The 14199-nt window shown below is 59.4% G+C and overlaps 1 protein-coding gene across 1 annotated transcript in view; it reads left to right on the top strand.

The window, feature by feature from the left end:
* MYO18B (myosin XVIIIB) overlaps positions 1 to 14199 on the top strand; it is a 62523-nt gene that overhangs the window by 15593 nt on the left and 32731 nt on the right. The window contains 13 exon segments of the mRNA XM_080559239.1: positions 762 to 852; positions 2649 to 2841; positions 3796 to 3876; positions 4028 to 4175; positions 4439 to 4598; positions 5432 to 5615; positions 6266 to 6431; positions 6692 to 6801; positions 9357 to 9422; positions 10884 to 11012; positions 11282 to 11425; positions 12356 to 12445; positions 14044 to 14163. Coding sequence (XP_080415365.1) covers positions 762 to 852; positions 2649 to 2841; positions 3796 to 3876; positions 4028 to 4175; positions 4439 to 4598; positions 5432 to 5615; positions 6266 to 6431; positions 6692 to 6801; positions 9357 to 9422; positions 10884 to 11012; positions 11282 to 11425; positions 12356 to 12445; positions 14044 to 14163 — 1682 coding nt within the window.

Raw genomic sequence — 14199 nt, 5'->3', positions numbered from 1 at the left:
ATCAAATAATTAACTGTGCCATGCCACGTCACTGCCCTCAGCTCTAGAGCTGACCCCGCATGTCGCTTGGTAAGGACACCTGAAGATCAGGGAATTCAGTAACGCCGCTGGAAGATAAGCGGTGGGGATAAATGCTGTGGGAGCTCTCCCTAGAAATGGGAAGGGAAAAAAGGAAAAAAAATGCCCAGAGGGAGCAGGGTGGGCTTCCCCCCGTGCCTGCGGAGGGCGCAGCACCGGCACCGTGTTGTGTGTGCCCACACTGCGAGCAGATCCAGTGGTGCGGGTGCTGTGCTAGTGCCTGACAAATTGCTGCTGAGCCACCATAAACTTCACGTTAACGTATGGCCTGATTCATGGAGGCAGATCCAGCCTGCACGGGGGGCAGTATGAGATACGGCCCGGCTTTAAGGTCAGCGCTGCCGTGCCCGGCGCATCCTCAGCGGCCCCATTACAGCCAGGGCTCTGCAAGTTACTGTGGTAAAAGCGAGCGCTTGCAGGAGTGGCCCTGGGCACGGTGATGGTTTCACCTCCTACGTACGTGTTAGGCACGGGGCACTGGAGGAGCTGAAGGCGCGCAGATGGATGCGCACAGCCCGTGTGAGCGGAGCGACGCCGCGTCTGGCAGGCAGAGGTTGGGAGCAGAGCAGGTTGTCTGACCCCGCCAGCAGGGGGAACGCCTGCTGCCAACTCTGCTTCACGCGGGGCAACCAGCTGGCCATAAACAGCGCGTCTTTGCCTGCTCCTCTCTCTGCGTGTGGCAGGGCCGAAGATGACGGGCGTGGAGTGCGTGGAGGGGATGGCCGCGGGTCTCTACGAGGAGCTCTTCGCTGCGCTCGTCTCCCTCATCAACAGGTACGGAGGTGCTCAGCCCCGGGCACCGCTGTGCACCAAGGAGCTGCTGCTCGCTTACCCGTGGCAGACGTGGCTTTGCAGGCAGGAGCCGAGGTTACCGGGCTGTGCGGAGCAGTGAGACAGCCAGGGCATCCCACAGAGAGCTGCGGTGGGTCAGGGTCAGGGTTAGGGTCAGGGTTAGGGTTAGGGAATCGCTTCTTGCTGGAAGCTTGATGGCAAGCAAGGATCGAAATGTCAGGAACGAGAGGGGCTGGCACCAGGGCAGCTGCTGAGGCACCGGGGGAGGCTGTGCTCCGTGCTCCCGTCCTGCTCCCAGCTGCTGTGGGAGCCAGGCAGGCATCAGTCGCCTGCCGCTGCCCCCAGAACCCTTCCTCTTCTCATTTCCATCTGAGAGCCAGGGTGGGAAGGACATCCTCCTCGTGCCAGTGTAAATCCGAAAGGATCTGCTGAGATAAATTGAATAGTTTACAGTGGGGTAGGGATCAGGCCCCCAAAGCATTCAGTTTCCTCGGTTCCAGTGTACAACTCAATTTGTTGAAGTCAGCATCCACAAAAAAGCTGGTGTTTGAAAATACTCCGTATTGTTGCAGCAGGTTTATTTTTACCTGCAGTTGAATATTTTTATTCCAATTCCTAGCAACCACATTCCGAAGGGAAATTGCTGATGGTACGCTAAGACCTTGCAGAAGATTCTCTTGAATCACAGCATTAAATCAGGATGTGTCCCCCGTCCCCTATTCCCTTTAAAGCTAGCACTGTTTTGCCTGGCTTCCTTTTCCACAGCAGCCCATCAAAGCCTATTAAACCATTGCCACGGCGATCCAAGAGCAATGCCGGGTTTCAGTGCAGTCGTGGGGATGTGCTTTTACTGCATGAGCTGGTGGTGAGCCCGAGCCCTTCCAGCTCTTGCAGCCCCATGCAGAGCATTTCCTGGTGCTGCTGTGCGGTTCTGAGAGCAATTTATAAATACACCTGGGTTTTGTCACCCAACCCTGTGCTTTCACCAAGGTGCTGCACCCTCAGCGCCCCGTGCTATCGAGGAGCATCGCGTCTTCTCTAACCTCCTCTAATCAGGGCAGGCTGCCTGGCGCAGGGGCTGGGGACAGGGAGCACGGCAGCGGGCAAAGCACGGAGCAGCACCATGCATTAAACCAGTGCATGAAACGTGGGTTAAAAACAATCCCAGAGACTTCTCAGGGTCACGCTCCCCTGCTGTCCTTATCTGAAATACTGCAAACGGCTGCAAGCAACATTCTGAGAAGTAAACATCTCTGTTTCTCCAAGGAACCCCCTCGATGTCTGCTTCTCAGATCACTTCCAGTTAGGGATTCCCCCAGGAGCAATGGACAGTCTCCTCCCGCAGCAACACCACGGGCGGCACAGCACTCGGGAGTTTGGAAACTCCTTGGTGTGGGTGTCAGCTTAGCCATTTCTCCGCCAAACTTTACGTGGTTGGATTAGGATTTCGTGCTTTAAATAACCAGAGTGCCAGGGTGGGGAGCAGCATGGGAAGGGTGGCATCTCCACCTAGCTGGCAGAAGTCGCTCAGCTGGAGCAGATGAAGGAGGAGGTGGGTGAAACTGGGACCGAACAGGACAAGAAGATGAAGTAAATGAGGCTGTTGGTGCTCCTGGCTGGAGACACGGGCAGGGGAAGTCAGCGCTGGGGCTGTCACTGCCACGTGGGGTGGTGCTAACAAAGGGATGTGCACAGCTGGGGGAAAAGCTGTGTCACCCCCCGAGCACAGCACGGCGTGCCCCTGGGTAAAGCCCCGTGCTCTGTCTGGCTTCCCCCAGGTCCTTCTCGTCCCAGCACCTCTCCATGGGCTCCATCGCGGTGGTGGACACCCCCGGCTTCCACAACCCGCGGCACCACGGCGGGGAGCGGGCGGCCACTTTTGAGGAGCTCTGCCACAACTACGTGCACGAGCGGCTGCAGGCCCTCTTCTACGAGAAAACCTTTGTGTCGGAAATGGAGAGGTACAAGGAGGTGAGCGCGAGGGCTGCGGCCGTGGAGCAGCCTCCCAGCCCCTGGGCACGGCTCCCTGCGCCCCGCCGCGGTGTGACAGTGAGCGCCCAGGAGCTGCGAAGGCAGGAGTGCTGCAGGAAGGAGGGCTCCGTGTGGAGTGGTGGCCTGAAGCCTCTTGTCCCCCCCCGTCACAGGTCCCCTTGGACATTTGTGACATGAGGGAAATGCCAGGCTGGGCTGGGTGTCCCCTTGGGCATGCTTTTACCCGCTCAGAAGGCTCTGCGCCCTTCTGATGACGCAGCTGGGTTTTTCCTAAATCATCTCAGGTGCTGAATAATAGAGAATAGAAAGGAAAATGATAAATTATTGCAGAAATACATGGCTGAAAAATCTACTGGCAAAGATGAACTTATTAGGTTTGCAGAAGTTACTTTAATACCTCTAGCTCTGGAAAAACGGTTGAATTCCCGTGGCTTAATAAGCACACATCACTTGCACCAAGTAAGTATATTTGTGCCCTTCGCTGGTTTCCGACCGAGCGTGAAATGGAGGAGGGCTCGGCAGGCTGGGCTCGCCTCGTGCTGGCTGCTGGCTAGGACGCGGGCACCGCGGCTTTGTGGCCGGGTGAGTGCGACTGCGAGCCCGGGCCCCGGTGGCACATTGCTCACGCAGCTCCGACACACACGGGAGTGAAAATGAATGGAAGCAACGCCTGCAAGCTGCAAATTAAATAATTGATCGTTTCCTTGGTGCTTTCGTGTTAAGTCCTCAATTATTATCATATCCATTATTTATGTGGCATGTCTGACATTCACAGAGTGCTGCAGGAGCCCTTTGAGCACGGTGTCCTGAGCCATAGCGGTGCCCTCGGTGGCAGCTCCGCTCCGCCTTCCCCCCTGCTGTGCAGCTGTGCCTGCTCCTGGATTCCTGACGCCAGATCATCACTCAAGCAAGCTTTTAAATGATGTTTTCCAGGAAAATGTTGAGGTGTCTTTTGATCTTCCAGAGCACTCTCCACTGGCCACGCTGTCCATCATCGACCTGAACTCCTCACAGGTAACCTGTCCCCGTGCCCCCGTGGCAATTGGTTGCTCTACCCGCGCTTCCCAGCTTTGGGCAGAAGCGGCGGGGAGCGGGGCAGGCGCTGGCTGGAGCTGGCTCCTGTCCCATTCCTGGTGACCCAGGGGACATCTCCACCCTTTGGCAGCTGCAGGTGCTGCCCGGCAGCCTGGGGGCCGACCGCAGGGGGCTGCTGTGGATCCTGGACGAGGAGGTGCTGGTCCCAGGCTCTGGGGACAGTGCTGCCTTTGACCGCCTGTGCTCCTACTTCGCCCCGAAGGGCCCCGACCAGGACGGTAAGTTGGGGTCGGTCCAGATGCTGCCCCTACCCCCAGCTGCTTTGCCTCCAGCATCACCGTTTAGCTTTGGGAATTAAAGAATGGCCAGGGGGAGCTGAAATGCTCTGCTGCTGCCTGCTGTCTTGCAGCCCCATGGGAACACGCCAGTGACCCCCTCAGGGTGCTGGTGATCCCCCTGGGGCATTGGTGACCCCCTCGGGGTGCTGGTGACCCCCCCCCAGGGCATTGGTGACCCCCTCGGGGTGCTGTTGTTCTTGCAGGGCCTGGCTACGTGCGCAAGTGCGAGCAGGAGCTGCACTTCGAGATCCCCCACCAGCTTGGCACAGACCCCGTGCGCTACGACCTGGCGGGCTGGGTGAGCAAAGCCAAGCTGAACCTGTCGGCAGAGAACGCCAGCCAGCTGCTGCAGCAGTCCCGGCTGTAAGTACCATGGCGCTGCCGGCAGTCCCGCGGGAGCAGCCCGGGATGAGGGAGAAAGCCGGGAAAAAGGCCACTTAGCTCAGCTTCGAGGGAGCCCAGAGGGTTTCGTTAGGGTGGGGGGCGGATGCAGGGCGACTGGCAGCCAGAAGTCCGCGTTCTGATCGGGGTAGGTGCTGAACAGAGCTGGGAATAGCACGGTGGTGGACAGCTTTCCACCCAAACTGCCTGAATCAGCAGGTCCCATCGCTGGCACGTCCAGCGGGACTCCCCTCCTCCCGTGGGGGTGCTGGGGGGGCGGGGGGGGGGACGGACATCGGGTGCTGCTGTCCCACATCCCAGGGGACCCTGCGATGTCCTCAGCTCCGCAGCACCACGGGGTCGGGGCAGCAAGGCACCGCCAGCCCTGCACCGCTTCCCATGCAGCAGCCGACCTCGTTTCCTCTGCTGCATGGAGCAAGGCTGTGAGCTGCGTCGGGACTGAGATGTGAACAAGCTGCTACAGGTGTCTCCACACACACGATGATTTTAACCTTCTGTTTAAACCCTTCCAGCTCATTTTGTTTTGGGCTTCAGTTCAGGGAAGTTGTGATAGCGGTGAGCAGCTCGGTGCTCGAGCCAGGGAGAAGCAGAGGGGGTGGGAAGTGTTGCCGCAGCCCGGCTCTCCTCCGCGCCTGTGTGCCCCAAGGCAGCAGCATGGGTGCACCGATGCCAAATTCACCACTTGCCCATGGGTGCTGGGTGCTGCCTCCCCTGTGAGCAGGTTGGCAGCAGAGGAGCCTGGTGCGTGGCCCCGCTGCAGCCCCACCACCTTCTCTCCTCGCTCGCCCCCCCAGAAGCGCGGTGCAGGAGCTGGTCCTGCCTCGCCGCCGGGCGCCCCGGGGCTGCCGTGCTGTGGCGGGGCTGGAGGGATGCTCGCAGGCGGCCCTGCAGCGCAGCGCCTGCATCAGGAAGACCTTCGCCAGCAGCTTGGCAGCTGTGAGGAAGAGGTCGGTGTGCGCCCAGCTCAAGCTGCAGGCGGTGAGTGGGGTATGGGGGCACCACGGTGATTATGGGGGGGTCGGGGGCGTTGCAGCACTGAGACCTGAACACCCAGGAAGCGGGGGGAGCCCCGTGCCAGGAGCTCCGTGCGCTGCAGGGCTCTTGGCCAGGGATGCTGCCCTGGTGTCGAGTGGCCAGCGAGCCCCCCAGCACTGCTGCTGCCCAGGGAGAGCGTCCGAGGGAAACGAATCGTAAAGCAGATTACACGCACACCTTGCTGTGCCGCTGGTTAATCCTGTTAAGGGCTCAGGCGGGCAGGTCACACCAGCCTCCCGTTGATCGCAGCCATAACTGGGTGCCTAAACTCTCTCCAGTGTCCTGGCTCTGCCTGGAAAACCCCAGCCCCGGCAGCAATTAGGCCATTTAGTAACTTTTTGTAGCCCATCAACCGAAAGCTTGAGACACTGGGAGGAAGGGTCCCACTCAGCCTCTGCGTCCTGCAGCTCGGGCTCACATCAGTGTCTGGAGCTGCTGCTCCCAGGACGCATGCGACTTCTGGCACTGAGGATAACTCCCTGAGGTGCCCGGACACCCTGCAGCGGGTGCACAGGAGCAATCACCCACCGACACACGTGCTGCCCCTTCGCCCCGCGCCCCCCCAGCCCCACTGATCTCTGCTTGTCCCCCAGGACGCACTCACCAGCCTGCTGCGGCGGTCCCAGCTGCACTTCATCCACTGCCTTGTCCCGGGAGCAGCAGTGGAGGGGGGGGACCCGGCGGCCCTGGACATGCCGTCCCTGCGAGCCCAGCTGGGGGGCACCCAGCTCCTGGATGCTCTGCGCCTCCGCCGCACCGGTACGGCCCTGTCCTGCTCCGTGCGGGGCACACTTCATCAGATCCCATATTTGTGCTCCCTCAAGCACATCTCTGGCACTCCTCCTGCTGCCTCTGCCCTGGGTTTTGCTGTGCTCAGGGCAGCTCCCAGTCCCCACCGGGTGCACCCCGTTTGCTGTGCGCACGGCGCGCCGCAGAGCCCCTGCAGCTCATTCCCTCGCCAACCCTGCAAACCTCCCCCGGCTCGTGCATCCCCCCCAGCGGTGTCTGCCTGTCCCCAGGGTACGCGGACCGCATGCTCCTGACCCAGTTCCGACGGCGCTTCCAGGTGCTGGCTCCGGCCGTCATGAAGAAGCACACGTCTGCCTACGAGGTGCCGGATGAGAGCAAGGTGCGTCCTGGGCCGGGGGCACGGGGCTGAGATCCCCATCCTGGGCTCTGCTGGAGCTCTCTGAGCCCTCCCTGGTGCAGTCAGGGCCCTCTCTGCCCTCAGGGGCGATGACTGGAGCTCCCAGCTCTCTCCAGGCAAGATGGGTCAGGGCAGTGTCTCCCTGCCCTGGGGCAGGAGCTGTTTCGCAGTTCCGTGCCTGGCTCAGCCACTCCTTGGGGCTGACGTTGTTCCTTGGGCTGCTGTTGGGGCTGTCGGGTCACTGCCTACAGGTCTGCTGGACTCCGGCTCTCCCCACAGCCGTGGCTGTTGCTCCTTTAGCCCCCAGCCAGCACTGCAGGACCCGCCGGGGTGGGGACACACACCTGGAGCTGCTGGGGAGCTGCCGGCTGCGGAGCTTTGCTCACAGGGCTGTCAGAGCACACCGGGGGGTTCTTCCCCGTGAGACCGTCCCCAGGAGCTGGGGATGGAGAAAAGCCACCTTCAGCGAGGCTCAGGGCAGCTTGCCAGCTTTCGCCCTGCTGCTGAGAAATGGCCTTGAGGTCTGGGAACGCGCGGAGCCAGCCCGTGTGTTCGGCTGCGGGCTGCCAGGGCTGCCTGCGGCCAGGACTGAGCCCTGTGGGCAGGGGGCAGCGAGGGGGCTGTGGGGTGGACGAGCTCCCTGCTCCCCAGCACCCTGCCCACGTGTGCCTGCAGCCAGGGGGTGTGAGCCCCCCGGCCAGGCCGGCAGCAGCGCTCTGCTCGCTCTGCTCTCGGGCCGGGCGCTGCTCCCCCCTAGGGCCGTGTTTCTGCAGCAGCAGTAATCTTTCCTAGCGTGGGCTGCATTTGCCAGGGTTATTGCACCGTGGAGAGGACTTGGAGAAATCAGCCTGGAAATGAAGCCTATTATTGCTTCTTTTTAATACTCAGGAGCAAACAGCTTTGAAAATCCTGCTGGCTCAGGGCTGGTGGGTGCCTTGGTCGTCTCCTGCCCTGGCTGCGTGCCTGGTAGATCTTATTTTGCAGGGCAGGGCAAGAGCTGTGGGACTAGAGGCATGTGCAGAGGGCAGGATGAGTGCATTTCAGTGGCCCTGTACAGCTGCACTCCTTCCCTCACCCTGGTTCCCCAACAATGGATGGACAAGGACAAGCCGGGCATTATCCCCAGGGACACAACGGAGCTTGGGGCGCATGAGATTCCCGGGGGACTGGGCATCACCTGGCTACGTGTACTAGCTCGGGGTGGCTCCTTGCTGCCTATGAAACCTGAAAGTCAAAGTAGCTCAGGAATGAAGGGGAAGATCTGCCAGATTTACGAGTTCCGTAACAAACTTGTAGCAAAATCTTGGGAGAACTGACCCTGCCCTGTAACAACCTCCGGGTGAGCTGCTGAGTGCTGAGCGCCAGGCGGAGCTGGGAGGAGATGAATTATACATGGACACATGCTCTGTTGTGCAAACTGCCAGAGAGCGCGTGCAAATTCAGTAAAGACCTCAGGATTTAATAAGACGAGTTTGACAGTTGGAAAAGGTCAATATTGTTATTAAACACGGCAAGAAGGCAGAGGGGGCCTCATCAGCAGCGTGTTAGCAGGGCTTCTGGAAAATCCCACCCTCTCTGGATGTGGCTGCCACGAGGTTTTGCCAGCTGGAGAATGCTTCCCAGTAAGCTGTGCTAGCTCGGCTGCTGGGGCCTGAGGGATGGCTGCAGGGTGAGGGCCCAGCGCTGGAGCAGGACCCGGCTGTGGTGCTGGTGCTCCCCTGCCTCCAGCGCACACATCTCAGTGCTCCGGGCCCTGTGCACTCGTGTGCCGCATCCTCACCTCACCCAGTGCCACCGGTGAGGGCTGGGGGTGGTTTCTGCCGCAGCGAGGTGCCCCAGGGCCGTGCCTGCTGGCGCCAAGCAGCCCTCCGAGACGCTCCTCTCGTGGGTTTGTGCTTTGTGGAGACGCGCGAGGCAGCTGGAGGATGTTGTACGGAGCAAAGCGTTAGCTGAGGATCTTGTTACAGTTCCTGTAGCTCCGTGGCTTTCAAATCATTCATTTGTCCGGAAAGTGTTTGTTGCCCTGGGGGAGCGTGCGGTACTTCTGGCTGCTGCTTCCCCGTGTCAGTCTAAAGCTCAGCGTGATGAGTGCAGGCTTCTCCGAAGGATCAGGAAAGTCCCTGCGTGTGCCCCCCAGACCCTGGCGTGTGCTCTGCGGGCAGGCCTGCGGTGAAAGGGGCGGGAGGGAAGCAGCAGCAGGCAGAAAACTGGCAGCAGCACAGCTCTGTGCCCGTGCTGCCGAAACCCCTTGGGGCAGGATGCCCTCCTGCAGCCCTTCGGGGGCTCCGTGGCGCTGGGTGGGTGTGCAGGGCGGAGAGGGGAGAGTGGATGCTCTGGGCCCCAGCGACAGCAGGACCTGCTGCCCCTGTGGGTCGGTGCCGTGCCCCAAATGGCTCCTCCAGCCCTGGGAGATGCCTGGGAATGGCTTGCAGCACTGCCGGCCCCAGGCAAGGCTCTCACCCCTGACCCATGGATGGGTCCCCTGCTGCGGGACAGGGTGCTTGCGTGCAGCTCCGTGACGTGCTCCTTCCCCACAGGCCATAGAGGAGCTCTTCCAGGCGCTGGATCTGGAGAAGAAAAGCGTGGCGATAGGACGCAGCCAGGTACGGTGGCTACCAGCTCCTCCTCCCTCGCTGTCAGGTCGCGCAGCGCAGCCAGCCCCGGGCCAGGCGCTGCCGGCTACCCGCAGCCTCCCGAGGTGGAGAAAAAGCTGCTCCGTGCTTCCTACCATGCCCCGGGGGGCTGGGAAACAAAGCCCTGCCAAAAAAAAACGGAGCGGGAGGCTCCTGATTTGATGGCATTACCCTAGGTAAATGGTGTGCCTGGTTCCCAAAATGCAGCCCCTCCTGGCATGTCAGTACCTACCTACCTCTGATGTCTCACGGAGGTAAACGGGGCTTGGGCAGCTCGTGGTCTTTGGTGGGCTGGGGTTAAAACTGGGCAGCTGCAGGTGCGGGAGTTGTCACAGCAACGGTGTTTGAACTTAAAATTGATAATCTCAGAGAAAAATTAATTTTGTATGCATGCTTGCCTTCAGCTCTCGGAGTCTATAAAGAAGAAATTCATGAAACGGTTCTGTGGAGCAAAATAACTTGCTTTTATCCTACACAGTGCAGTTTGCAATTATCTCTTCTATGAAATCCTTGTACTTAATCAATAGCGCGATAGCAGCTCCAGTCACATCTTGTTATATAGGAGTTGGTATTGCCATCACTTTGAGCATTGATTTTGTACTAGCTTCTAAAACTCACTGGCTTGTGAAGTTAATACAGACATTAATGAGACAATCAAATAGGTGGTGAAGCAATCATAGCATTATCTCAAGAAAGTGAGCTTCCTTGGGATTGTTCTTTGATTCAATTTGGCATCTTTAAAATGCAGCTCTTTAGGTGTGCCACCAGGTTCACAAATGCAGTTCATTTTTTATTGAAGCCGCATTATGCAAATGGCTCACATTGTTTGGAAGTGGCTGGTCCCACACCCCGAGAGCTTCGCCAGGCAACGACCGAGAAACATCTTAGGCTCTGGGAGATCTGTAGCGGACTAAATTCAATGGCATCAGCAAATCTACGTTGTTTACGATGTGTTTCCAACAAATTCAGATGAAGAAAATGACGTGGCTCGTTTTGTTTTTCCCATTGTACGCTGTTATCTGTGTGCACGTGTGTATGCTGTTGGGAACGGCATTGCAGCTGAGGAACCGATGTCACCAACGCAGCATGTGGGAAAAGTGCCGTGTCCCAAAGGAAAAGCTTCAGGGACTTGCAGCATCTCGCAGTGCTTGATGCTGGTGTCAAAGGAGGGCAGAGGAGAGGCAGGGACGGAGAGAGCAAGTGCCAGTGTGCACACAGCAGGGGCCAATCCTGAAGGGTGCTGGGCAGCCAGGTCCCCCAGCCCTGTGCTCTGCACCGGTGCTGAGGTTGTGCCCTCTGGTCTCTGCTGGCCCGAGGACCCTCGGTCTCCTGCAGGTCTCGGCTGCCTGGGGTCAGCCAGAAGCACGGCTGCTGCCTGCGGGGGTCTCGGAGCCCCTCCGGGGGTGCACAACGTCCTCTGCTTGCTGTTAGGTGTTCCTGAAGGCGGGGGTGATGCCCAGGCTGGAGAAGCAGCGCGACAAGCTGATAACCCAGAAGATAATCCTCCTCCAGGCCGCTTGCAAGGGCTTCCTCAGCCGCCAGAAGTTCAAGAGGCTGAAGGTACCCATCCCCTGGGCTGTCACGCCCCGTGCCCACCGAAACCCAGGCTTGGGCCACTGCATGTGGGCAGCGTGCTGCTGTGACACGGCCCAGAGCATCCCGGTGGGGCTGGGCACAGCCCTCGGAGCGGAGCAGGCTGCTTCTTTGCACAGTACCTGCCCTGATGCTGTCCCTTAGGATGCCAAACCCCCCGCCCGTGCCCCAGCCCGGCCCTTCCCTGCGCCTGCTGTGGCTCGGGGGGGGTCACTGCCAGCTGTGTCCCCCCGCAGGTCCAGCGCCTCGCTGTCCGCTGCATCCACAAGAACCTGGCGCTCTTCCAGGCGGTCAGGCACTGGCCCTGGTGGCAGCTGCTGAGCCGCGTGCGGCCCTTGCTCAGCGTCAGCCTGGCGGAGGAGCAGCTCCGGGCAAAAGAAGTAAGCACCAGGCAGCGGGATGGAAAGGGAGGGGACGGGACGGGATGGGGCGGGTGGGACAGGGTCGGGTGGGATGCTTTAGGAGCTCTGCCTCGTGCTCTTGGAGAGCTTACTGGGGCTGGGTCCGCTGAGCTGAGCTCCTGGAGATGATGGATGAGCTGAGCACCCAAACTTGAGGCAGGGCCTGTGCTCTGTGCTATCGCCAGAGCTGTGCCTGCTTCCACCTGGGATGGAACCGGTGCTGGGAGACCTCCACGGGCATCTGGGGGCCCAGGAACGTCACCGTTCAAACCTTCCTCACGTTGCACCATGCTGAATTCTTAGCCTGTCTTCACTGACATCCTGCTCCTCCTCTGGCCTTAGGGAAGCTTTACCAAGATATTTTCAGGCTAGCTCAAAGTAAAAGCTGTCCAGATCTCTGCTCCTCTCTCCAAACCCAGCTGGTAGCCCCCAGGCCCCACTGCCCGCTCACCTCGGGTTTATCACATCTCTGCACAGCCCCGGCCATCAAAGCAGGGCAGCGCTGCCGCGAGCGGCGATCTCGGTGGTTACGGCCGGGCTGCCTGAAAAGGAGTCACAGAGAACGCTGCGCCTCTGCGGTTGCTCCCTCTGATAGCCTGCCAGGGCCGCAGGAGCACTTGATGAGCAAGATTCAGACGTTTGGATGTTTGTCCAAGCTTTTGTGGTTGGCTCCTTTCTCATGAAATGTGCTCTGTACGTAGACCAAAGCTGACATTCCCTCCAATGAAATTCATGTCAGGAGCTGTAGTCCCAGCGATCTGCAGCGTGCAGCCTTCAAAGCTGCCTGGTAAATTTTCTTAATAAGGCAGCTATGTCTCTCCCACTTATTTTTAACAGAAAACAAGACATTTATAACTGAACTGAGGCTGCTGGAACTCTCAGTGTGTGTTTCCTTGCAATCTTACCTAGGAGGAGCTGGCGGCGCTCAGAAGAAAGCTGGAGAAATCGGAGCAGTCCTGCAGCGAGCTCAGGCAGAACACGGAGAAGCTGGAAAGCAAGGTAGAGCCTGAGACGGTCCTCTGCAGCACCCCTGCTTGCTGGCAGTGGAAATTAAGACTTATCAGGATGAATATGACCAAGGACGCAGGTGCCAAATGCTGCTGCTGTCCGTGTGGCTCAGGGAAGTGCTGCAGGCTGGGCTTCCCAGCGCTGGGTTGTCGGCCCTCAGCTGGCTCTGGGCATGCCTTAGTGCTCTGTGAAGAGCTCTTTTTTGTTTCTAATTGACAAAAAACATTACGCAGCCATGGATTTCATCCGGCAACACACGTGAAAGGCGCTGGTTTGTCCACGCATGAAGCCAGCAGCTCCTGGCGGAGGCGGGGTGGCCGTTCCTGGCGCAGCGGCGTTCCTCGCTCCTCGCGACTGCAGAAGTTGCTCAGTGGCTGCTTTTTAATGCTTCTGCAGCCGAGGGCCGTGGGGCTGCTGCAGGGGGAGCAGTGCAAGATGTGATCAGGAGCTGCCACCCCCCCCACACTGCACCCGGGCCCCATCCCGGCGTGTCCCGGGGGAACCCTCGGCACCTGGCGCAGCCGCAGGCATCGGAGCCCGAGGAGCGGCCGTGCAAATGTCACCCCTTCTGCTGACAAAAGGCTATAATTAGAATCGGAAATCACGCTCAGATGTATCACATTCTCATTATGCTCTCCAGGCAGCAGTCTTGGTGACCTCTGCAGCCACCAGCAGTGGCTTTGTTCAATGGGAGGAATGCTGATAATGAGGGGAAAGCGTGCGGGAGAAACATCCTGCGTGTCTCAGATTGCACTGCAGCGTAACAGCCTTGGTCCCCTTTGGATTTACTTGTTTCTCTGATCTGAGGTGCAATGCTCTGCTTAGCAATACCAGCAGCCCTCACAGAGTACCCTCTTCTTCAAGGGGAAGTGGCTAAAGATGATTTCTCTGCTGCTCTGTGTTAGAGATGCAATTGCACCCTTGGGGCTGGGACTGCCATGGGAGGCTAACGCTTTGTGACAGACCCAGAAAACAGCAGCTCCCCAGGGAAAGCAAGCCTGTTGTGTGTACTTACCCAAATTAAACTTGTTGGACCTCTGGAGAGCTCGTGTAGCGTGCCTGCATTTTGAAGTGCCTTAAAATGCTGTTAGATGTGGAAAAAGAGCAGTTGAAGCCTGCGGGCTTCCCGCTGCCCTGCCCCTCTCAGGCACGGACGCGCAGAGCTGGGCTAGCGGGGCAGGCCGTGCTCACGGCTGCTTGCAGAAAGTGCGGTTCGTCCTCCCGATTAATAATTCACTCGTTTATTCACGTGCTTTTTGTTTTGAGCAAAATTTAACGTCTAACAGCTAGAACAGTGCAAAAATCTGGTGAGCCATGCAGGCAGGGCAGTGCAGAGAGCTTAGCGCAGGCAGCGCAGCACAGCGCTGAGCACACTTCGTTGGCACTTGCTCTTTCCTCGTCTGATGGCAGGGCTGGGTTCACACAGTGCTGGGTGGCACTGGACAGAGTGCAGGCCATCTCCCCATCTCCCATCTCCCCAGAGGAGAGGCAGCAAGTGAGAGCTTTCAGGACGCTGGGTCAGTGGGCAGCGGCTGCCCCCCAGGCGGTGTGCCTGGTGCTGCCCAGCCCACATCATGTTTCCCCCCCAGATCATCGACCTGACGATGGAGCTGTCGGATGAGCGGCACAAGGGCGATGTCGCCTGCCAGGTGTTGGACGGGGAGCGGGCGGAGAGGCTGCGGGGGGCCCGGGAGCTGCAGGAGCTGCAGGTAGGAGACCCCAGCACCATGGTCCTGGCACAGCGT

Source organism: Anser brachyrhynchus, assembly GCF_964034855.1.
Source record: "Anser brachyrhynchus genome assembly, chromosome: 17".
NCBI lineage: Eukaryota > Metazoa > Chordata > Aves > Anseriformes > Anatidae > Anser > Anser brachyrhynchus.
The sequence above is the reverse complement of the archived record's forward strand: the minus strand, read 5'-3'. Positions and strand labels throughout refer to the sequence as shown.